This window comes from Aquarana catesbeiana, linkage group LG03 (assembly GCF_042186555.1).
Source record: "Aquarana catesbeiana isolate 2022-GZ linkage group LG03, ASM4218655v1, whole genome shotgun sequence".
In the NCBI taxonomy this organism is placed as follows: Eukaryota; Metazoa; Chordata; class Amphibia; order Anura; family Ranidae; genus Aquarana; species Aquarana catesbeiana.
The window spans coordinates 152,276,923-152,300,675 of NC_133326.1; the positions used below are offsets into that span (position 1 = coordinate 152,276,923).

The 23,753-nt window shown below is 42.2% G+C and overlaps 2 protein-coding genes across 3 annotated transcripts in view; one reads left to right on the forward strand and one right to left on the reverse strand.

Annotated features, from left to right (window-relative positions):
- LRGUK (leucine rich repeats and guanylate kinase domain containing) overlaps positions 1–4,915 on the forward strand; it is a 183,899-nt gene extending 178,984 nt beyond the window's left edge. Inside the window, exon 20 of the mRNA XM_073619422.1 lies at positions 4,133–4,915. Coding sequence (XP_073475523.1) covers positions 4,133–4,320 — 188 coding nt within the window. The 3' untranslated portion in view covers positions 4,321–4,915. The remainder of the gene's footprint in view (positions 1–4,132) is intronic.
- The window catches only part of SLC35B4 (solute carrier family 35 member B4), a 247,653-nt gene that overhangs the window by 172,727 nt on the left and 51,173 nt on the right, over positions 1–23,753 (reverse strand). Inside the window, exon 10 of one of the 2 annotated variants that reach the window (XR_012242813.1) lies at positions 14,267–17,070. Coding sequence is in view for 1 of the 2 variants with exons in the window: in XM_073619423.1 (XP_073475524.1) it covers positions 16,824–17,070 (247 nt within the window). In the remaining variant the exon portion in view is untranslated. Of the gene's footprint in view, positions 1–10,765; positions 17,071–23,753 lie in introns of those variants that run through there. The other variant, XM_073619423.1, reaches the window with a different exon arrangement.

Sequence of the window (23,753 nt, forward strand, 5' to 3'; positions counted from 1 at the left end):
CAGGCCTATGGCCCTGTCACTACTTCTTGAAGCACCGCACCTTGTGTTTACCCTAGTGTCCTTTACTGGCATCCCCGTTTTGGGGTGCTCAGACTACCACCCCGGCAGCTTTGTGTACCTTACAGCCAGAACCCCGCTGTAGGGTCTAATACCCCCAAGCTTCAGCTGGATAGGACCTTTACAGGTGTCTGTTGTTGATAGTCTAGTCACTGGTTGGCAAAGCGGTTCAGCTTAAATTCTTGCTAAATTACTGCATGAAATATTGGACCCTCTGTTATCGGTCAGGGAGTTTCTTCCTTTTTGACCCCAGCAACGGTCTGTAGGGCATTGAGGGAACCCTGAGCAGGGTCTCCTCTTCTCTTGTTGACTCTCGGCCTCTTGAATCCCCCCTCTCTATTTCTAGGGGCCTGGGCTCTGGGTGAAATATCCAGATGGTCTCTATAGCTCAGGCAGTCCCTGTCATGACCCATGCTGGGATGTCCCTATGCTCAGGGCTTGTGTCTTATTCTCCAGAACAGATGGTTCCCTTTTGGATCCCAGTGTGAGTCACCATCCTGAGCTGGACTCCGTTGGATATCACTAATGTGTTTTAGGACCTTCACCTCAGGGTAGGTTTAGCAGAGATCCCTGTGACAGGACAACTGTCCTGGTCCTTAAGCTGAGAGTACTACTCTCAATCACTACTACTATTTGTATTACTTTTCTTCTTTAGAGACAATGACTGGACATTTTATTCTCCTCAACCAGTGTCCTCTACATCAAAGGGAGAGAATTGCACCCCTGATTGCTCCTCATCTGCTGTATGGCAGGCAGAAATCATAGCTGGAAGGCTGTGTGCTTCCCTAAATTGTCAGCAGGCAGAACATACTGGGATTCTGCTGAAGGTACCTCCTGTTGGGGGATAGAGCATGTCCAGGCTGTTTCGCTGCCGCTTTGGGAAGTTCCTTCAGATCTTTCTCAGTTTTGCTCTTAATCAGGTGGACGTTCTTCACTGTGTCCTTTGTTCCATTACTACAGATGCTTTGCTGGACCTGGGTGGGTCTGGAGATTCTTGGAACAATGTTATTGTGCTCAAGGTTAGGGAGATCTTGCAGAGTTCCTCTGTCAAGCCCTAGAAACACATCCAGATGTTAAAATGGATAGTTTTTGCTCATCTTATTATTCTGGTGTTTCCTTATACGCTTTATCCCTGCCTACCCTTGTGGGGTATCTCTAGTGCATACTACCAAGTTTGTCCAGTCAGGCTGACTACATGGTTCGTACATAGCCAGTCCCAAAGCTATCCAATTTTTTTTTTTTTGTTTGTTTTTTTGCAGACTATCTCAATGGTGAGATTTCCCTTCACTTCCTGTTCTGGAGATGTGATCGGAAATGAGATGAAATTTCCCCATAAAGGTTATTTCTGTCTTAGAAAGCTGTTGCCCAAATTTTGTCCCAGTTGAATGACTTATTCTTTCCTCTTGCTTTGGTGACAACTAAAATTCTGGATTCTGGGGATTTCAGGTTTCATTTTAAAATGTTATATTTCCTTTCACTTTTGTCTGGATGACAATAGACACCAGGACAAAGAGGGTTGAATCTCGCCAGCTGGGACACTAAGGCTCGATTCACATCTATGCATGCTGCTTTTGAGCGTTTCTGCACTGCTTGCCGCGTTTTTGGACATCTATTTTTACAGCGATTTGCATTTTTCATTAATTTTTTTTTACACTGTATATAGCTGGTTGCTAAGGAGGGGGTCGGGAAGCTGGCTGCCACGTCCTTAACAACTGATGAGTTATCAGCTGTCAGCGGGCTTTCCCGCTGAATGTAAAAAATAGTGAAAAAAAAAAAAAAAAAAGCCAAAATGTAAAAGAAAATAAAAAAGCGTGGGGTCCCCCCCAAAATCCATACCAGACCCTTATCCGAGCATGCAGCCTGGCAGGTCAGGAAAAGGAGGGGACGAGCGAGCCCCCCCCCCCCCCCCGAACCATACCTGGCCACATGCCCTCAACATGGGGGGGGTGGGTGCTTTGGGGCAGGGCGGCTCTGGTATGGATTTTAGGGGGGCCCACGCCTTTTTTTTTTTTTAACATTTTGGCATGGGGGTCCCCTCTGAATTCATACTAGACCCAAGGGCCTGGTATGGACCTGAGGGGGTGGGAACCCCACGCCGTTTTTTTTTTTTTTTTTCACAATTTATTTTTTGCCGGCAATTCTTTATTTACATTCAGCGGGGAAGCCCGCTGACGACTCATCGGTTGTTAAGAAGGAGGGGGCCGGAAGCCGGCCGCCGCATCAGCAACTACCTGTAGTTATGCACAGCTAAAAAACAAAACGCAAATTGCGTCAAAATTGCAGTGCTTGCATTTTGGATGAAGGTCCATTGAAGTCCATTACATGCAAAACGCTGAATTTTGCGGGAAAAAAGTCCCCGGACCTTTCCAAAAATGCAGAGGCACAAAAAATGCATTGATGTGAACGTGTTCCATAGGAACTCATGTTAAAAAAATTCCCTGCATTTCTGAAAAATGTAAAATGCATCAAAAAACGCATTCGTTTGAATCGAGCCTTAAGCCACGTACACATGATCGGATTTTCCGACAGGGATTGTGTGATGACAGGCTGTTGGCGGAAAATCTGGCCGTTTGTACGCTCCACCAAACAATTGTTGTTGGATTTTCCGCGGACAAATGGATAGCAGGCTTTCAAATTTTCCGCGGACAACGATTTGTTATCCGATTTTCCGAGCGTGTGCACACAAGTCTATCGGACAAAATTCCAAAGTACAAACACGAATGCTCAGAAGCAAGGACGAACTGGAAGCGGTCAGTCTTGTAAACTAGCGTTCGTAATGGAGAATTACCATTCGTGACGTGGCAAATTATGAAATCTCATAATATAGTGCACATTCTCTTCTTTAATGGGATAATAATGAAGCTGCTTTGCTGGTGATACTGATGGAGTTGTGGCAAACAAATTTTCAAAGGCTTTTTTTTTTTTTTTCTAGTGATATCAAGAATAATATTATTATGCTAATTTTTTTTTTTTTTTTTTTTTGGTGCAAGTTACCGCAACACCATTATCCCATAGTTTTTAAGATCAAAGTTACAACTATGTTGGTGTCCCTTGTTAATTTTACATTGTACCTTTTTAAAATGTAACTGCCTACTCCCAAACTGTCATTTGAAGTAAAACACATAGCATTATTCTACACAATTTTTTTTATTGTGCATTAAAAAAAGAAAACAAAGAAAATTAGACATGCTATCTGCTAATAGAACTGAATTAGACATGCTATCTGCTAATAACCAAAAAGTGCATTCTATGCATCCAAAAATATACCAAATCAAATCATTATTCAACCAAAAATAAAATAAACGCCTCATGCATGTGTCCTGCTTCTTAAAATAGGGGGTCAACAATGCCAAGAGGTGGTGAAAGCAGGGGTCCGTCGTCCGGAGATAATTCCGAAAATCATTCGGCTTATTCTCCTGGAGATCCCGCAGCAAAGGCATATGACATAATTGGTCACGATTAATAAAGCAACTAATTTTTGGTCCAAGAAATCCTCCCCCTCCTGTTCCTGGACTGGACTTGGGTCAAAGCAATAACTCCAAGGCCAATAATAAATAACACGTTAACTCCTCCGATTCAGCAACATGGCTGGTTGACAAACGGCCGTTCAGAAACGAACTGAAAAGCACAAAATGAAAAGCACGAATCAACACTCACCAAACTTCTACTAACATGAAATTACCAGAAGGAGCCCAAAGGGTGGCGCTAAAGAGCTGAAAAACCACGTAGTATATCACTACTTTCGTGTTTGTTGGCCGTCAATTCCTTGCCGTTTGTATGCAAGACAAGTTCCTGGACAACGCAATTTGAACAAAAGTCCAAGGCTTTGTCTGCAGAAAATCTGATCGTGTGAACGAGGCTTTAGGTGGGAATACAAATTAGAGGATTAAAAAAAAAAAAAGCATGCCTTTACATACACTTTAATCTAACTGTGCTAAACTGAAATAAGAATTGTCATCTGGATTACTGCACTTTCCCCATACTGTAATTTCTCTGTGCAGTGCTTATCTGAACAAGCCAATATGAGTGCGGTTTATTTTCTATCATATTTTTTTATGCTGTCTTTATATTACAGGTGATAAAAAGAGTGTGGGAAACACTCCAGAAACTCCACGTCTACCATCATCCACTCGCTCTTATGTCAGAACATCAAAGTCCAAATCTTGCTCATCACTGCTTTCTGCTCACGCAAGCCGTCCAGGGTCGAATACCAAACCCATTCTACCACCTATTCCATCAGGACGCAAGAAGTTTCAAAGTTAATTCAGCTATGCCTTTGGCACTATTTTTCTAAATTCACTCCTTAATAAAGGGATGATGCCAGGCTTTAAATTTTTCTCCTAAATGCTTTGCATTAAACATTTCTTACAGAATTGCTGTTTTAAGAGCTATTTAATATCATATAATTGAATTTTTTTTTTACCTTTGACTTACAGAGGCTAATTTACTGAAGTAGTTGAGAATCTTCACTCAATAAATTATAGTTGTGTCCACTTTGAATACCCAATCATGTTCAGATAAAATAAACAGGAATTTGTTATTCACATGACTGAATCTTCAATCTTGGCTTCCTGGCTGTCATCATTCAATGGCTTCTGTACTTTGTGTCATTAACAAATATGCAGTTCATGAGTTATAATTCTACTTGCTGTCTGTTTCTTTGGGGTCAGTGACTCAAAGTATTGAAGCCAGATTCCACTGCAGTGGAAGTCTACAAAGAAAACCATTTAATGGGGATGTTGGGTTTGCTAGGACAATACTGTAATGTATTTGCTCAAAATTACAGCATGGCCATGTACATTTATATTTCAATTTTGGCTGAGCATTCAATAACCAAGATTACTTTATTTATATGTACCATTTTACAATATTGACTGATTGTAGTTCAATAAACTGTAAACTACAGTACTTTGATTGCGCTGGAAATTATATTCAGTAAATACTTATTCTGTATACCTGTTTTACTAACATCTACATACTCTTTCTGTCACTCTCAAAACACTGACACTCATACAGAGAGTGACAAAAAGATTTTGTAACTTAAAAAATATAGCTTAAGCCCATTTAGAATATCTAAAAAGGTAACTATAAGTATGCACTTCACATTAGAACACAATGGCAGACTTGTGTGTGAAACAATCCTCTATCATGAGCATTTCCATCTTCTCCCAGACTTCCTTCCGGGTTCAGACTCTTCAGCCACGACGTCACCATCGCTCCAATGCATGTGCACTTTAATCACATGATCACAGCACAAAGGGGGTGCTGAATAAATGTATAATGCGCAAGAGGAACTGAACACTGGCAAGCAAAGCCATTGGCCAGCCCGGTATAACCCTTCCCACTCCCAGCATACTTCATTTTATTCCAAATGTTCTAGGAGGATGGATGTTTTTGTTTTGTTTTTTTAAATTTTAGGAAAAAAAAAAGACATGTTATAGTTACCTGGTCTGTGCAATGGTTTTGCATAGAGTGACTCCTCTTCTGGGGTCCCCCGCCTGTGCTCCCTGCTGCTCCTCTTCTTCAAGTGCTCCCATAGCAAGCAGATTGGTACAGGGTTCTACTCAAACCTGTTCACAAATGTCAAAGCCCAAGGAAGCATTCACCCCATTCTGGGTCTGAAGGCATAAGAAATGTATGGAATCCACCAGGTCTCTCATAGCCTTCCTCCTGCGAGGAAACTTTTTTTTTGCCTCTGAGGACATTAATGATGCATACTTGCATGTCCCTATCTTTCTAGAACATCAACACTACCTGTGATTTTCTGTGGGCATACAACACTAAGTTTGTAGCCCTTCCTTGTTTATCAAGGTACTTAACCACTGTGCTAGCCGTCTGTGCTTCCAGGGCATACCTATAGTGGAATAATCTAGACAACCTCCTCATGGGAGATCCGTTGGTACAGACTCTGTCCAAAGAACTTTCCAGACTTTGCAAGGTTTTGGTTAGATCATGCTCATTCAGTAGTACTGACACAGATTTTATCATTTAGAGTAGGGATCTCCAAACTATGGCCCTCGAGCTGTTGCAGAACTACACATCCCATGAGGTATTGTAAAACTCAGACATTCGCAGACATGACTAGGCATGTTGGGAATTGTAGTTCCGGAACAACTGGTGGGCCATAATTTGGAAACCCCTGATTTAGAGTAGCAGGGGTCTCATACTGCTTAGTCCAGAATTTTTCTTCTGCAAGAGAAACTCCAAACTCTTCGCTACCAGATTTGGAATCTACAGTCCAGCAGCCACCCAACTCTCCACATTTCACCTTCAGGAAGACTGATCTCTTTTTGTCATTCCTGAGGGTCCCCCTAAGAGACAACCTGCTTCTCATTACACCATGTCTTAGTGACTCCTACAGCTCGTCATACAAACCTATAGGCTTAAAGGCCAAGTTAATCTTTTGGAACATGTTCCAGTTCCTGCCAGTTCCCCCAATCATCTCCTCAGTGTGACCTCGCTCCAGCTGTCACTTTTTGAAAAGCAGCTGTGAGGGTGGGCATGTGAATGAACTACAAGCACCTTGGCTTGTAGTTCTTAAAGAAACTGCAAGGGCACTGAGGAGCACTCTCGCAATTCATTCACAAGTGCTGCAGCTTTCGAATAGACTGAATAAGGGTACAGGCAGAAAGCTGTTTTTATTTGTGGTGTTGCTTATCCCCCAAGTTGAACTGTATTTAGATATTCCACTTCATGTCCTTAGGCAGTTTTAAAATTTCCTGGACTTTTAGTGGTTAAAACAAGCTCATGGCATCAAATTACAATCATGTGTAGCCAGGTTTAGGGGCCTGGGAGAAACAAAAAGGAACTCTTTTTGCCTTTAGGTGTAAAATATGGTTTGCTGGATTAAGGTCTAGTTTTTTTTTTGTTGCGATAAGGGAGTACTTTTACCACCAAATGACAGTTGTCAATCGAAGCCCCAAAAATATTTTCAATGGGAATGTGGAGCAATCGCTTTTTACATTGTAGTTCTACAGAACAGTATTTTAGGCCAAAGACTCATTTTGGAAGACCATATCCGATAATAACCCATGAACACAATAGGGCAATGCAGCAGACATAAACTTGACTGCTGCTTAATTGAATAACCATTAAGCATGGTTAAGGTTCTTTTAGAAATTTGTTTAGAACACATACCCAGGGTCTGGAAATTAACTGTAACAGCAGGTTGCAGGGTAGTAAAACCAATCCTTGGACAGGGCTTCAATATGCTTTAGATTTACAAGAATTTTCAGCATTTTGTTTGTGCAAGAGATATGGAAGGTCCACCTCTTAAGTAAACTCATTCTTCATGAGATATTGTTCAGAAAAGCATTCTGGAAGAAAAAATAATTTGGCAGAAGTAACCCAAACCCATACGTTTCAGTAATGAATGTACTAAAAAAGGTTGACAGTCTTAGGACCTCGACCTAGATGCCAGTTTCTCCAATTTTAAACATGCAATAACAAGAAACAAAATTTAAGCCTAGGAGTTATGCAAGCAGTTTCCTCAGGTATAAACTTACCAAAAAAAGGAACAATGAGATTATTGCACCACAGCTACTGCAGGAATGTTAGAAACAGACTGAAGCAAAGGGCATAGGAGTATGTTTATTTCCGAGTCATCTGTCATGCTAGAGATTTTGATCCAAAAAAACAATTAAAATTTCTCTCTAGATGAGGGATCTAGATAAGACTATGGAGAGTGTAGACTCAAGGAGGGGGCAAAATTTCAAGGTACTGTATATTAGAATCAGGTCCTCTGGGAGGAACACTGCCACCCTGGAGCAGTTACATATACACTCCATGATGTGTGTGGAGATCTGTGCAGCTGTCCACCTGTCAATTTGAACAGCCAGTCTGTATGGAACATCTGCACAGGTGAACACATACCCTTCGCACAGGCATAGGAACCAGTACACCTGTGTAAATGAGCCCTAAGCAACGGAGAGTGCCACGTGCAGAACCAGTGAACAGGTCACATTAGTTACTTATTGCCCCAATCACCAGCATACTCCCAAGGCAACAAGTCGAGAGCTGCACTGAACTGAATTTAAATAAATCAGGAAAAGGAGGCAAAGGATCCTGCTTTGATTAGCTGTGACATGACCGAGAGACAGAAATCCGTGCTGGGCAAGGGACTAGCCCTGTAGTTGATTATATTAATCAGCAGTTGAGACCAGCTGATGTCTATAGCACTCAGCCCTGTGCAAGGATAAAAGAACTGTGCACATGTTTATGGAACCACAGGTACAATAGGAACCACAGCAGAAAAGAGGGGAGGACAAACCACAAGCTAGTAGAAATACAAGTATCAGCAGAATCACAGGTGACAGATTAGTTCCGCTGTTAATTTGTGAACCCAGCACACTAAATGTCTTGGGAGTACTATATGCAGAACTCAGTGGTCATGTTACAGGCTAACCCCGCAATTCTTAGTCCAGCCGGACCTGGTACGACCTCCAAGCTAAGCAGCTAAATGATTGCAGATAAACAATATTCTTGGGGAGGAGACTTAATCTTCCTAAGGCACTAGCAAAAAACAAACAAAAACTGAAGCATTATGGGAACGGGAAAGTTTATACTTGACTGGTCAACAGCTTTGTTTTTAATGGACAAACAAAAGCTTGCAGAATAAATAGGGAAAAGGAGGTTGCCATGGAGTCACACTCCTCTGGAAAAATAGCACCATGCAAAAACTCTCCATGCACTTCAGAAAGTTCAACTACCGAGCCCATGTTCCTGTGAAGCTGAGGTTTTTATTGGCTGGTGGAGGATGGGCAGTTTCACTGGGTAATGCATCTGGGTATGTCATAATGGAAACTTAAACAAACTGTAAACGATGTATGTAAACAATTATAGTGGTTATACAGTGGGGACGGAAAGTATTCAGACCCCTTTAAATTTTTCACTCTGTTATATTGCAGGCATTTGCTAAAATCATTTAAGTTCATTTTTTTCCTCAATGTACACACAGCACCCCATATTGACAGAAAAACACAGAATTGTTGACATTTTTGCAGATTTGTTAAAAAAGAAAAACTGAAATATCACATGATCCTAAGTATTTAGACCCTTTGCTGTGACACTCAGATATTTAACTCAGCTGCTGTCTATTTCTTCTGATCATCCTTGAGATGGTTCTACACCTTCATTTGAGTCCAGCTGTGTTTGATTATACTGATTAGACTTGATTAGGAAAGCCACACACCTGTCTATATAAGACCTTACAGATCACAGTGCATGTCAGAGCAAATGAGAATCATGAGGTCAAAAGGAACTGCCTGAAGAGCTCAGAGACAGAATTGTGGCAAGGCACAGATCTGGCCAAGGTTACAAAAAAAAATTTCTGCTGCACTTAAGGTTCCTAAGAGCACAGTGGCCTCCATAATCCTTAAATGGGAGACGTTTGGAACGACCAGAACCCTTCCTAGAGCTGGCGTCCGGCCAAACTGAGCTATCGGGGAAGAACAGCCTTGGTGAGAGAGGTAAAGAACCCAAAGATCACTAGCTGAGCTCGAGATGCAGTCGGGAGATGGGAGAAAGTTCTAGAAAGTCAACCATCACTGCAGCCCTCCACCAGTCGGGGCTTTATGGCAGAGTGGCCCGACAGAAGCCTCTCCTCAGTGCAAGACACATAAGAGCTCGCATGAAGTTTGCTAAAAAAAAAAAAACATCTGAAGGACTCCAAGATGGTGAGAAATAAGATTCTCTGGTCTGATGAGACCAAGATAGAACTTTTTGGCCTTAATTCTAAGCGGTATGTGTGGAGAAAAACAGGCACTGCTCATCACCTGTCCAATACAGTCCCAACAGTGAAGCATGGTGTTGGCAGCATCATGCTGTGGGTGCGTTTTTCAGCTGCAGGGACAGGACGACTGGTTGCAATCCAGGGAAAGATGAATGTGGCCAAGTACAGGGATATCCTGGACAAAAACTTTCTCCAGAGTGCTCAGGACCTCAGACTGGGCCAAAGGTTTACCTTACAACAAGACAATGACCCTAAGCACACAGCTAAAATAACGAAGGAGTGGCTTCACAACAACTCCGTGACTGTTCTTGAATGGCCCAGCCAGAGCCCTGACTTAAACCCAATTGAGCATCTCTGGAGAGACCTAAAAATGACTGTCCACTAACGTTTACCATCCAACCTGACAGAACTGGAAAGGATCTGCAAGGAGGAATGCCAGAGGATCCCCAAATCCAGGTGTGAAAAACTTGTTGCATCTTTCCCAAAAAGGCTGTATTAGATCAAAAGGGTGCTTCTACTAAATACCGAGCAAAGGGTCTGAATACTTAGGACCATGTGATATTTCAGCTTTTCTTTTTTAATAAATCTGCAAAAATCTCAACAATTCTGTGTTTTTCAGTCAATATGGGGTGCTGTGTATACATTAATGAGAAATAAAATGAACTTAAATGATTTTAGAAAATGGCTGCAATATAACAAAGAGTGAAAAATTTAAGGGGGTCTGAATACTTTCTGTCCCCACTGTATGCTACCCATAGGTCAGGGAAAAAAAAAAAGCCTATAATCGAATTATATTGAAAATCTGGGCACTGATTACCATAGTAAAAATATGTTGCTTGTCTAATCAAGTGATTTGCTCCATGTTCAAGCCTTCTTTCATAACAGAAAGGTTCTCTTTCAAACACAGTAATCATAAGACCACCTCTTATTGCAACAGTATGGGTTTTCAAGGTTATTATAAAAAAACAAGAGCACAAATTTAAGAGTAGAGCGGCAACTTTATTCATATGGAAACAATTCAGACAGGCTTTTTCTGTGACTGAGAAGATATGCACAGTATTAAAATAAAGATGTTTCTATCTAGTCAATCATAAACTTTACATATATACAACTTATACTTACATATTTTCACTAAAGGCAACAAAGCTAGTAGGCTAACATTCTAGCATTTCAGCTGAGCAAGGACATCATATTTTAGGTAGTTTGCTTTTTTTTTTTTTTTTTTTTTTTTAACATAACAAGTCTGTCTATTGGACAAACATATCAGCTTTTTGACATTTAAGGCTCTTGCACATGGGAGGCCAAGACCTTTCTATGTGAATGCCACTGTCTTTCCTGCCACCTGGGAAGTTCAAGTGCACCATATAAAGCCTTGTCTATACACCAGTGCTACTGTAAACACATGTTTATGGTATGGGCATATACAAAAAAAAAAAAAAAATAGAAAATTATCTATTTTTTGCATAAGCCTATGTGCTATACTCATATTTACGAGGGCACCGGTGTACACCCGAGCACAGCCTTTCATGTCTACAAGAGGCTGTACACCTGGGCTTCCCTGTCAGGGAAAAAAAATGCAGTAATTTATGACGAATTGGCTCAGCTGTCCATGTGCAAGAGGCCTTAGGGTAAGTGTTAAGCACTATAAGAACTACTGTAAACAAGTACTGTAGAGGTAAACCAAAAAGGCATGTCTTGTGCACTGCTACAATGGCAACCACTGGTGCCAATACACATGATTTCAATGCAGAATAAAAAATATATGGAACATGATGCTATCACTCTAACATAACACAAGAAATTTTTAGTAATGTAATTTCCTAAAATAAAGCTTACACGGCATAAAAAATAGATACAGTATGTTGCATCTTAAAAACCAGACAGAAAAAAAAAGGATTTCTAAAAAAGGAAAGCAAGGTGTTTGCAAGGTTTCATTCAATAAAGGTCAATTACCTTCTCACAAACACTCCTCATGAATGTAAGACCCAATTCAGTCGATAAATAAACTTCATTCATACAAATGTTCGCAAACACATACATATTTCAAATACAGTACATTGCCAAGAAAAAGGATTCCCCTGCCTACAGTACTTTGTACCTGGTGTGCGTATTCACAGAGTATTTCTAATATTTGAAGTGTCAATAAACCCACAACAGTAAAATCAGTTTGTATATGCAGTAAAGCATGATTGTTATACTCACTGTGAAACCTATGGGGTTATTCCTCTGCATTGTGTAAAAAGGCTGCTTGATCTTGTATGCACAGATCCTCCCCTCCCTACGCTGTCCCCCTGGACAAGTTTGGATAAGACAGAGCCTTTGGAGTAAGGCTGCACATGCTCAGTTTGGTGTGTATTGCTAGAGAGGTTTTTTTTCTTGGGAAAGTGCATGTGATCTGCACAGGGCCAATCAGCACTGTGCAGACATGTCCAGATAGAGAGTCAGAAGCCCTGCAGCCTCATAGGACAGCTCAGTGCAGTATAAAAACTCTTCCTACTAGCTTCACCAGGATCCGACAGAATTCACAAGACTGCTATATACCGCTGATGGGAAAAGGTAATTAGCTGTTTATATTTACTAAAATAATTGCATTTCCACGTTCTGTGCACTGTGGGAGACCAGATATAGTGAATGCGGGGTCCTGGGTTTAGTAACACTTTAAGGAATAGTTTAGCTTTTATATGAATTCCCCAATCATAAAAGTTTTGAGTTTTAGCACATTTCAGTTTCTGTATTTCAGTTGCTTAAAACCATTATGGATGGTTTTGAATGCGTTTTAACACATTTAAGCTGGGTATACACATTCAGTTTTTTTTTTTTTTCCCCAAAAATCAATCCTCGTAACTAAACAAAGTTGGTGTGGCGATCTCCTCTGCTAAGCCTCTTGTATTCTGACAGTCCCCCTGCCCCACCACCCCACCTCCCCCTCTGTAATTCAAAGAAATCCAGGAGTCAGATAACTTGGTGTCTGCAGTGTAGGAAACACTACCTGACTATTCCGAACTGGCTTTGTAAAAGTTGTATGTGCAGAACAACACCTGCCACAACCCCCCCCCCAATGGATTTCATTAAGAAAAGTCAAGCGCTGTTCATCTCACCAGCATATTGTGTTGAATAATTATGTTGTGCTTGTTAAAGGCTATGTCTACCTTTTATACCATGTTACACCCATAGTTAGGGTGTAACATATGGTCAAGAGCACCTCCCTCCCCCCTTAGGGGGATAAAGTCACTTGAATCTTCTTGAATTTTGCCCAAAATCTGTGAATGAGAAAAGTTTCATCTTCCACTACAGAAAAAAGGGACTTGTAGTTATCAATGGACTGCAGGCACAGTGATCACATCTCCTGTAGTCCATTGATACTCCCTCCAGCTCCATAACCAAAAGTCTGTACCTCAGTACAGACATGGAGATAGAGGAAATCTTTAGAAGCCTGTGCACTGCACTCCGCTGATCAGGGTTGCAAGGCTTGGTGTGCAGATCTGTACACAGGAATCTTAGGCAGAAAAAAAAAAATCAAAACTCTGGATATTGCTGAAAATATGGTAATCAGGTAGAAAGTTCAGCCGCACAGTACCCTCTTCCTCAAAAGGTTTCTTAAGGTATGTTCTTTCTATACTTTTTGCAAGAATGATAAACTAACCATGAGGATCCCTTTTAATCTGGCATGTATATCCACTGCTCAGTGCAAGTTCAAAACTACTACATAGATAAAGGCAACTTCAGTTTATCTGTGTATCATCAGCAGAGAATAGCAGCGATATGGACATTTTCCCAATCCATCTCAACAAGGTTCTGCCCCAGTAAATGTCAATGCTAACAGAGGCATATTGGAATAGTCAACCCTGTACAACTATTGGACTCTGTGTATGAAGTAGGGCTGAAACAACTAATCGATTAATCGTCAACTAATCGATTATGAAATGAATCAGTTATGAAAATAGTAAATCGATTAATCAGCCAGTAACATAATGGGGTTAAAAAAAACTAAAATGAGCCCTTTATAGTACAAAAAGAGCAAATAATCGCTACTGTAAATATTACTTTCATAGTTCTGCAGTAAAAAAAAAAAAAAAATGAACCCCTTACAGTAGTGATTATCTGCTTTTTTTGCTGCTTTTTGCAGAAACGCACTACAGTTCATTTAACATGGTTTCCTATGGGACATGTTCACATCTATGCTTTTTTCATCCGCTGCGTATTTGGAAAGGGTCAGGGACTTTTTTTTTTTTTTTAACGCCAAACTGTGCTTTTTTGGTTCAATATACTTAAATGGAGAAGCTTCAGAAAAGCATGTAATGCCTTTTTTACAGCAATTTCTGTTTTCTAATCTGCCCAACAAATTGGCCAAAAAAAATTGTAAAAATGCAAATCTCAGCAAAATCACGTGCGGAAGAATCAAAACGCACAGCAAAAAGCACTGCAGAAACAGATCAAAAGCTAACTGTATAGGTGTGCACCGAGCCTTATGCTGGCCACATGGATTAATTTTCAGACGAGAATATTCGGACGAAAAATTTTTGTACCTTCGCTGAATGAAAGAATGTTGTTCGAAATTTTCACTTGTTTTTAACATTCTGTTTTTAAAATGAATGTAATTGCTGAACGAAAACCACATACACTGTCAGAAAATTCCCTTGACTAAGAAGTTTTCTACTATTTCCAAATTTTCCTGTCACTGTGGTTGAAAATTAATGTCGATTTGACCCCACTAACGATTAGAAAATCAAACAAACGTAATTAAAATTACATTTTTTTTTTTAAGGAAAACATTGTTATTTTTTAATAATGTGATATCTGAGTCTGATGATATTTACCAGATTCACCCTTTAATAGTATTTATCCTCTAATAGTATATACAGTATATCTCTTGTAATAGTATATACAGTATATCACTTGTAATAGTATATCTCTTGTAATAGTATATACAGCATCTCTTCTAATAGTATATACAGTATATCTCCTCTAGTAGTATATCTCTTCTGTCTGTTATTCTCAGAGTGGATTCAATATTTTGCTCCCTAATCATATAGTTGGTTATTTATATTTACCACTGCATAGAGATATTTAAGAATAAATAGCTTTTTTTAAAAACTTTACATATTAACTAAATTATACACCACACTTTAAGGTTAATAACCAATTAATTGAAACAATAAATCGGCTAACTAATCGATTATGAAAATAATCGTTAGTTGCAGCCCTAGTATGAAGAACAACCCTTAGTTTTCTTTATGAATAGCTGCAGTGTCTCCCACATCTAATACCAAATTTAGTTGCAAACAAAAAGATCCGAAAATATATCCAAGGGATTGGAAAACAAATAGTAAATACAAAGTTAGCTATAACACACAAGAAAACATATTTAAAAATGCATATACTAGTATTGAGATGCAGACACCAATGGAAGGGGCTATTACCCATATGACCTTATAAAACTTGCATTATATATGTTTTCTACAACTCTTAATGCAACATATATCATGGAGCTGTACATTTTACATTACAGTCTGTAGTTTCCCTTATAGTGCACTATGAAGAGTGGGAATATGGAACATTTTCAAATACTTTCTGGTACTAAAAGTAATAACAGGAAAGGCCAAGTCTGCAAAGTGTTAAGCAGGATGTGGGATAAGGCACTTGTTGAATATTGTATAGACCATAGCAATTTCATTGTATAACTCGGTAGAGAGCCATTAAAAGCATGCTAATCTTTCATCGATATTCTTCAATCAAATCCCTATGTACTGGCATTTTTCAGCAATGATTTCACAACGGATTAAATAACGTTAACTACATAAGGCCCCCCAAAAAGCAACCAATTCTTCTTATTTTAAAAATACTTCTTGCAACAACTAAAAGAGAAGGTGATAGTGTGCATTTCCAGTAGTCATAGGCAACTGTAATTGCACAGAATATTTTATCAAGTTAGATAAACTCCATCAGTGGGGCTGATCCTTCATTTTTTTTATGCAAGAATCCAAACTAAAGTGAGCGTACCACTGGTAATGTTGTGCAAGGATCATTGCTGGTCCCTGAGCTCAGTAAACTAATAAAACATACATCTCCCTACTCCTTGCTTGCTGTGAGAGATCTGTCTATGGCCAATGTATATTTACTTAGAGCACAACGCTTCTACATACTACATTATGTACAGTCTATACTGCTGATGAAATCATTATCCAAAAAAGGTCCGTGCCCAGTACATACTACATCCTGGATTGGATGATCCTGTAGTTCAATTCAGAAATAAAGATAATGACCAGAACAGGTAATGATTTTTACTATAGGTATCCCTATCAGCTTATGTCACTGAGGAAAGAATACTGATTTCCAAACTATCCACAAAGTATTTGATACATTTGCCCTAAAAAATAAAATACAGTAGACTTAGTGCCGGTTTACACGGGGGCGACTTGTCAGGCGACCTAGTCGCCTGACAAGTCGCCTCCCGTTCTGTACAATGGAACCGTTTTTAATCGCTCCGACTTAGAAAAAGGTTCCTGTACTTCTTTTGGGGCGACTTGCATAGACTTCTATGTAGAAGTCGTTTTGCAAGTCGCCGCCCCTGTCGTGTGCAGGTCGCCTCGGTGAGGCGACCTGCAAGTCGTGCCGCCCCTAGTGTGAACCGAGCCTCAATTGCCCAGGTTTCTCTATCTTCCCCTCTGGTTTTAACAGTAAAAATAAGGTAACAATTTAATTAACATGATAGAATCTTGAAGTTCACATCTTTCAGACTGCACATTCAACATTGCATACTTTGTCACTTTTTCCAATCAAAACCTTATTTGTTTACTCTACAAGTGAGTACATAAATTTAAAATACCCTAGTCATTAAAATCCTGAACCTCAGACTTTGAGGTTAACCAGTTCATTATATTTGCTCTAGTGCCCTATAGTTGCTACAGTTTCAAAATTGTACAGGAATAACAAGCCATCACACAGACTCATTAAACCTAATGGAAGGAATAGAACACTGCTTTCTACAATACCACCTACAGTCAGCTAGAGCATTCTGCATGATACACAAAGACTTTTATTCCTTCTTTCTGTCCGTCTTGTCCTTGCTGGGTGCAGCCTGAATGCTTTTCCACACCTCGGTGTACAGGAGCGTACCCAAAAACACAAATATGGTACCGATCCAGTGCCATGTAGTGAATGGATTCTTGAAATATAGAATGGAAAAGATGAGGCTGAAAAATTTTCGTAGTGTAACAACTAGGGTAACTGTGAGCGAAGGACACTCTGTAGTAAGAATAAACACCCCTCTGATGCACACATATCTTGTGAAAAATGTTAAGGCAAAAAGAAAACACAGTAAGAAAAAGGAATAATCAATAGGCCAAAGTACAAATTTGCAAAGCACCTACAGTGCCTTGAAAAAGTATTCATACCCCCCTTAAAAATAAAAATCTAAAATAATGTGGCTGCATAAGTGTACACACCCTCTTATAAATGGGGATGTATTGTGGGTGTTCAGAATTAGGCAATCACATTCAAACTCATGTTAAGTGAGAGTCATTACACACCTTCCATCATTTAAAGTGCCTCTGATTAACCCCAAAAAAAGTTCAGCTGTTCTAGTAGGTCTTTCCTGCCATTTTCTTAGTCACATCCTACAGCGAAGGCCATGGTCCGCAGAGAGCTTCACAAGCATCAGAGGAATCTGACTGTTTAACCACTTGCCACCCAGGCCGAGTCTGACATTTCTCTCCTCGTAAAAATCATATTTTTTGCTAGAAAACTACATAGAACCCCTAAACATTATATATGTTTTAGCAAAGACCCTAGAGAATAATAGGATTTTTTAAAACAGCTTACCTGTAAAATCCTTTTCTTTCGATGGACATCACGGTACACAGAGCCACAGTAATTACTGATGGGTTATATAGGTATCACTGGTGATTGGACACTGGCACACCCTAATCAGGAAGTTCAACCCCCTATATAATCTCTCCCCTTGCAGGGATACCTCAGTTTTGTAGCCAAGCAATATAGTGTATTAGAAGAGGGGCAGGACCTCTGTGTCCCGTGATGTCCATCAAAAGAAAAGGATTTTACAGGTAAGCCGTTTTTAAAAATCCTATTTTCTTTCTCCAACATCACGGGACACAGGGCCACAGTAATTACTGATGGGATGTCCCAGAGCAATGCTATCTGGGGGGGGGGGGGGGGACCACAACCAAGTAGGGTGCAATCAGACCTGAAGACCCTGTACCGCTGCCTGCAGCACACTACGCCCAAAGGCGATATCCTCATGCCTTCTCACATCCACCTGATAGAATCTGGTGAATGTATGGACTGAAGACCAGGTTGCGGCCTTGCAGATCTGAGCCATAGAGGCCCAGTGATGCACTGCCCAAGAAGCACCAATAGCCCCTGTGGAATCTTCTGTTTCAAACTGTAAGCTTGAATGATCAATTGTCGAATCCATCTAGAGATGGTAGCTTTTGATGCTGCTTGTCCTCTACTGGGACCGTCTGGCAGCACAAACAAAACATCCGCTTTGCGAATCTGAGCAGTCGCTTCCAGATAGGCCTTAACTGCTCTTACTACATCCAAACAATGTAGTGATCTTTCTTCCAGAGAACAGGGATCTGGAAAAAAGGAAGGTAGAACAATGTCTTGGTTTAGATGAAAATCTGAAACCACCTTCGGTAAAAAACTAGGATAAAGGTGTAGTACCACTCTATCCTTGTGTACAATCAAATAAGGCTCTTTACAGGAAAGAGCTGCTAATTCTGATACTCTTCTAGCAGAAGAGATGGCTACCAGAAAAATTTACTTCCTTGTCAGCAAGACCAAAGGAATCTGACATATTGGTTCAAAAGGCTGTTTCTGTAACACAGACAGAACCAAGTTCAAATCCCAGGGGTATAGGGGCGCCTTAACCGGAGGATTAAGAGGCGTCACCCCCTGCATAAAGTTTCGGACCAAAGAATGTAAAGCAAGTGGCCGTTGAAATAATACCGATAAGGCCGAGACCTGGCCCTTGATGGTACTCAAGGCCAGCTTCATCTCTAAGCCCAATTGTGGAAAATCAAGAATTCTACCAATCACATATTTTCTGGGATGCCAACCCCTGGATTCACACCAGGATATATAAGCTTTCCAGACTCTATGATAAATCATTCTGAAAGCTGGTTTCCTTGCATTGATCAAGGTAGATATCACAGGACCTGAAAGCCCACGATTCTTCAGAACGTGGGTCTCAATAGCCAAACCGTCAAATTTAGCGTTTGTAAAGCAGGATGGAACACTGGACCCTGAGATAACAGGTCTGGGTGTACCGGTAGTGTCCACGGGGAACCCACTGTCATCCTTACTATTTGCGCATACCACGTCCTTCTGGGCCAAGCGGGGGCCACCAGAAGTACTGACTTCCTTTCCTGCCTGATCCTGCGAAGGAGTCGTGGCAGTAGCAGAATAGGCGGGAATGCATAAATCAGTGAGAACCGATGCCACGGAATCACCAACGCATCCGTCCCGTGTGCAAGAGGATCTTTTGTCCTTGCCACAAATCTGTCTATCTTTTTGTTGAATCGGGATGCAAAGAGATCTACATCTGGAACCCCCATCTTTGGCATATGGCCCAAAAGACATCGGGATGCAGAGACCATTCCCCTGGAAGTAACTGGTGGCGACTTAAATAGTCCGCCTGCCAGTTCTCTATCCCCGGAATAAAAACTGCCGATATGCATGGCACATGCTTCTCTGCCCAGACTAAGATCTGGTTCACTTCCTTTTGAGCAGCTCGGCTCCTGGTGCCTCGCTGATGATTGACATAAGCCACTGCTGTGGCATTGTCGGACTGGATCCTGACCGGGCAACCCTGTAGCCTGATAGTCCAGGTCTTTAGGGCAAGATATATTGCACGGATTTCCAGAATGTTGATGGGTAAGGTCCTCTCGGTCTTGGACCATACCCCCTGAACCACAGACTGTTCCAGAACTGCTCCCCAACCCGACAGACTGGCATCTGTTGTTACCACCATCCAGGTAATCGGCAGAAAGGATTTTCCCTTCTGCAGATTTTTGGGTATGAGCCACCAATTGAGGCTCTGACGCACCGCCTGAGACAGGTGCATCGGAAGGTCTAATGCCTGAACCTTCTTGTTCCAGGCCGACAGAATACTGTGCTGCAGTAGTCTTGAATGGAACTGAGCATACGAAGACACCATCTTTCCCAACAGCCTCATACAAAGGCGGACAGAGGGACCCTTCTTGGTCCTGACCGCCAGGATCAGCTCCCTTAAGGCAGCGATCTTTGCCCGAGGTAGAAATACCTTCTCCTGGCTTGTATCTATGATCAGACCCAAATATTCCAGTCTTCTTACTGGTTTTAGGGAAGATTTTTCTAGGTTGAGGATCCAACCTAGGTGTTCCAGATACTTGACTGTGGTCCTCAAGTTCCCGTTCAAGGAGGCTACCGACCGGTCTATCAGGAGCAGGTCGTCTAGTTATGCTATGACAGCTATACCCTGAGCCCTTAATCTGGCCAGAGGAGGAGCCAAGACCTTTGTGAACACTCGAGGTGCAGTGGCTATCCCAAAAGGCAGAGCCACAAACTGGAAATGGCGTCCTCCCATCTCGAAGCACAGAAACTTCTGATGAGCAGGAAAAATGGGCACATGCAGATATGCATCTCTGACGTCTATCAATGCCAGAAATTCTCCTCCCTGCAGGGTGGAGACTACTGTCCAAATTGATTCCATGCGGAAGGATTGAATCCTTAGGAATCGGTTCAGATCCCTTAAATCCAAAATGGGTCTGACATCCCCATTTGGTTTTTGGACCGTAAAAAGGTTGGAATAGAAACCCAATCCTTGATCCTTCGCGGGAACTACCATAATGACCTCTTGCGACAAAAGTCGCTCTAATGCTAGAAGGAGCGACTGCTTTTTCTCTGGATCTCTGGGGACACTTGACCTGAGGAAACGAGGAGAAGGAAATTCCTGAAACTCCAGCTTGTACCCTAAGGTTACCGTGGAGATTACCCATCTGTCCTGGAAATCCTCCTGCCAGAGCCATGAGAACTGTCGCAGTCTTCTCCCCACTCGAGCGAGCGGGGGCGCCCCCCTCATGCAGAGGTCTTAGTGTTTTGCCTAGTAGGCTTCTTCCCCCAGGACTTCTTTTGTCCCTGGGGTTGACTCTTGTCTCTGGACCCAGACGGAGGAGGCCGTCGAGACTGCCTGAAGGCTGAAGCCCCCGGCGCTGGAGAAAGAGTCCGTTTGAAAGAGGGACGCTTACTCTTCTTCTTAACAGGTAAGAGAGTGCTTTTCCCACAAGAGATTCTCTTGATATAGTTATCCAAGTCTTCTCCAAACAACCTTTCACCACGAAATGGAAACCCAGCCAGGAGCTTCTTACATGGTGCTTCAGCTGCCCAACCTTTCAACCATAGGATTCTACGTATATGCACTAACCCCAGCGACAGACGAGAGGTTTGCATGATAGAATCTCTGATGGCGTTAACAACATAACATAAGGCCGCTGGAAGGTTAGCCAACCCCTGGGCCTGTTGTTCAGGTAAAACCTTGATGACCTGCTTAACATGGTCTCTTAGGTATTGACAGACTCCAATTGCTGCTACTGCAGGTTGAGCCACTAAACCTGCTGAGAAAACATCCTTCAATAGGGATTCCATCTTTTTATCTACAGGATCCCTGAGCATTGTCTACAGGACAAGTCAGACTATTATTTACGGAGGAAATTGCGGCATCAATGGCCGGTACTCCCCACATTTTCATAAACTTTTCTTCCATAGGATAAAGTGTTGAAAACGTCTTCGGCGGAAAAAAACGTTTATCTGGGTGATCCCACTCAGCATAAAGAAGCTTTTCAAGTAAATTATGAACAGGAAAAGCCTGTGCTGTTTGAGGAGGTTTCAGTGACCCTAAAGAAGAAGAGGGTTCTTTAACTGATTCAGATATGGACAACTTAAATGTGGAGCGGACCAATCCAGTAAGGATCTGCACGAAGACTTTCTCCTCTTGGGAAGTCGCAGAGGGTCCCTCTCCACCTGATTCCTCCGAAGAGGAATCATCTGTCCCATCCCGATCCTCTGAAAGGGATTCCTCTCCTTTATCCCAGAGCTCCTCTTGCTGAGGGTCTTGGGGAACAGAGGAAGGCCTAGTGCGTTTTCTTCCACCGAGTGAAGACGTAATCAGGGCCATTAATCTTTCCTCTAGACCATTAATGGTTGAGGAAAAAACCTCCTGTGTAATGTATACAGGGGCTGAAGTGCCAGAAGCAGGTATAGCCCCTGACCCCGACGGCTCTCCCTGGCTAGCCGTCCCTGGCCCCTCAGGGGGGGGGGAGGATGCTGCAGACAGGGTGCCCTCAGAACCTGAATGAGATCCCCTAGAGTCTCTGGTTCTTGGGGTGCTTGAACCTCTTCTACCCATAGTGCAAAGCAACAAGGTGGAGATATCACAAGATGAACACTGACTGCTGAGTGATGTAGTCTGGCTAAAAGCCGTGCTACCCAATGCCCAGTCTGGTGTTACTTTAGCAAATGCTGCCTAGGAGAATGCCTGTGTCCCACCTTACATGCGACCGTCAGCTCTGTGTCCCTCCAGAAGGCTTAGTGCACCTGCAATCAGTGCCTTTAATAGCCTGCAGCCGGTCCTGTGGGTGTCTGAGCACACTGTGCTGACGCCCCCCCCCCCTCTACCGCGCCCTCCCCCCTGTTTTTTGAAAAAAGAGCACTTCCAGGGCTAGCCGACCCTTCTGAACCAACATGGAGGAGGCTGGGGGAGGGGGAGGAAGGAGAGAGGCCGGTAGTGATGGGCCTGCCCTGTGCAAATGGCGGCGGCCGCGATGGCGGTGAAAATGCAGTGTCTAACCGCCTTACAGATCACCTGCGGCCCCCCCCCTAGTCTGGGGGGAGATATCCCTGAGGAGAGCCCCCCATCCATCCTACCTGGAGCCGGCCGGAGGAGCTTGTGCAGCGTCGAACACTTGAGACAGACATCAGCATGAGAAGGTTTGTGCCCTTGGCAGCCCCCGGTGGTCACAATAGGCATAGCATGCATTTACCTTAAAGGAGAAACCTACTAGAATTAAAAAATTCTGTGGAATCTCCCCTACCTTATCCAGCTGCAGGGTTTGTTGTACAGACCCAATCTTCGCCTCTCACGGTGGGCTCAATTTGAAAAAACCGTCAGAGACTGGGGCTCCCTACGAATAGGGGGATCCACAGTTCTGGCCCTGTAAAGCACCCGGCTAGAAAAACCATTTTCTAATATGCGGGGTCCAGCTCTCTAAAAAGAGAAGCGTTACAGGTAAAACCTTGTTTCTTCGGACACGAGGCCCGGGTACCATCCAATTCGGCCTAGAAAAGACACTTTGGAATGGATCCGGTTCGCCTGGCCTGCCCCAGTATAGGATATAGGATATTCCCTTTGGAGCTCAGCACAGGACATCTTTACACGTCCATCACCTAAGACACTGGCGTAAAAAACGGAGGTATCCCTGCAAGGGGAGGGATTATATAGGGGGATTGAACTTCCTGATTAGGGTGTGCCAGTGTCCAATCACCAGTGATACCTATATAACCCATCAGTAATTACTGTGGCTCTGTGTCCCATGATGTTCGAGAAAGAAACATCATTGCTTTTTTTATCTCACACGGTATTTGCGCAGCAATTTTTTTGTGCTTTAAAAAAAACAAAATAAAAACAGTAAAGTTAGCCCAATTGTTTTGCATAATGTGAAAGATGAAGTTATGCCAAGTAAATAGATACCTAACATGTCACGCTTCAAAATTGCACACGCTCGAGGAATGGCGCCAAACTTGGGTACTTAAAAATCCCCATAGGCAACGCTTAAAATTTTTTTTACTGGTCACGTTTTGAGTTACAGAGGAGGTCCAGGGCTAGAATTATTCCTCTCGCTCTAATCTGATCTCTCACATGTGTGGTTTGAACACCGTTCTCATATGTGGGTGGGACTTACGTATGCAT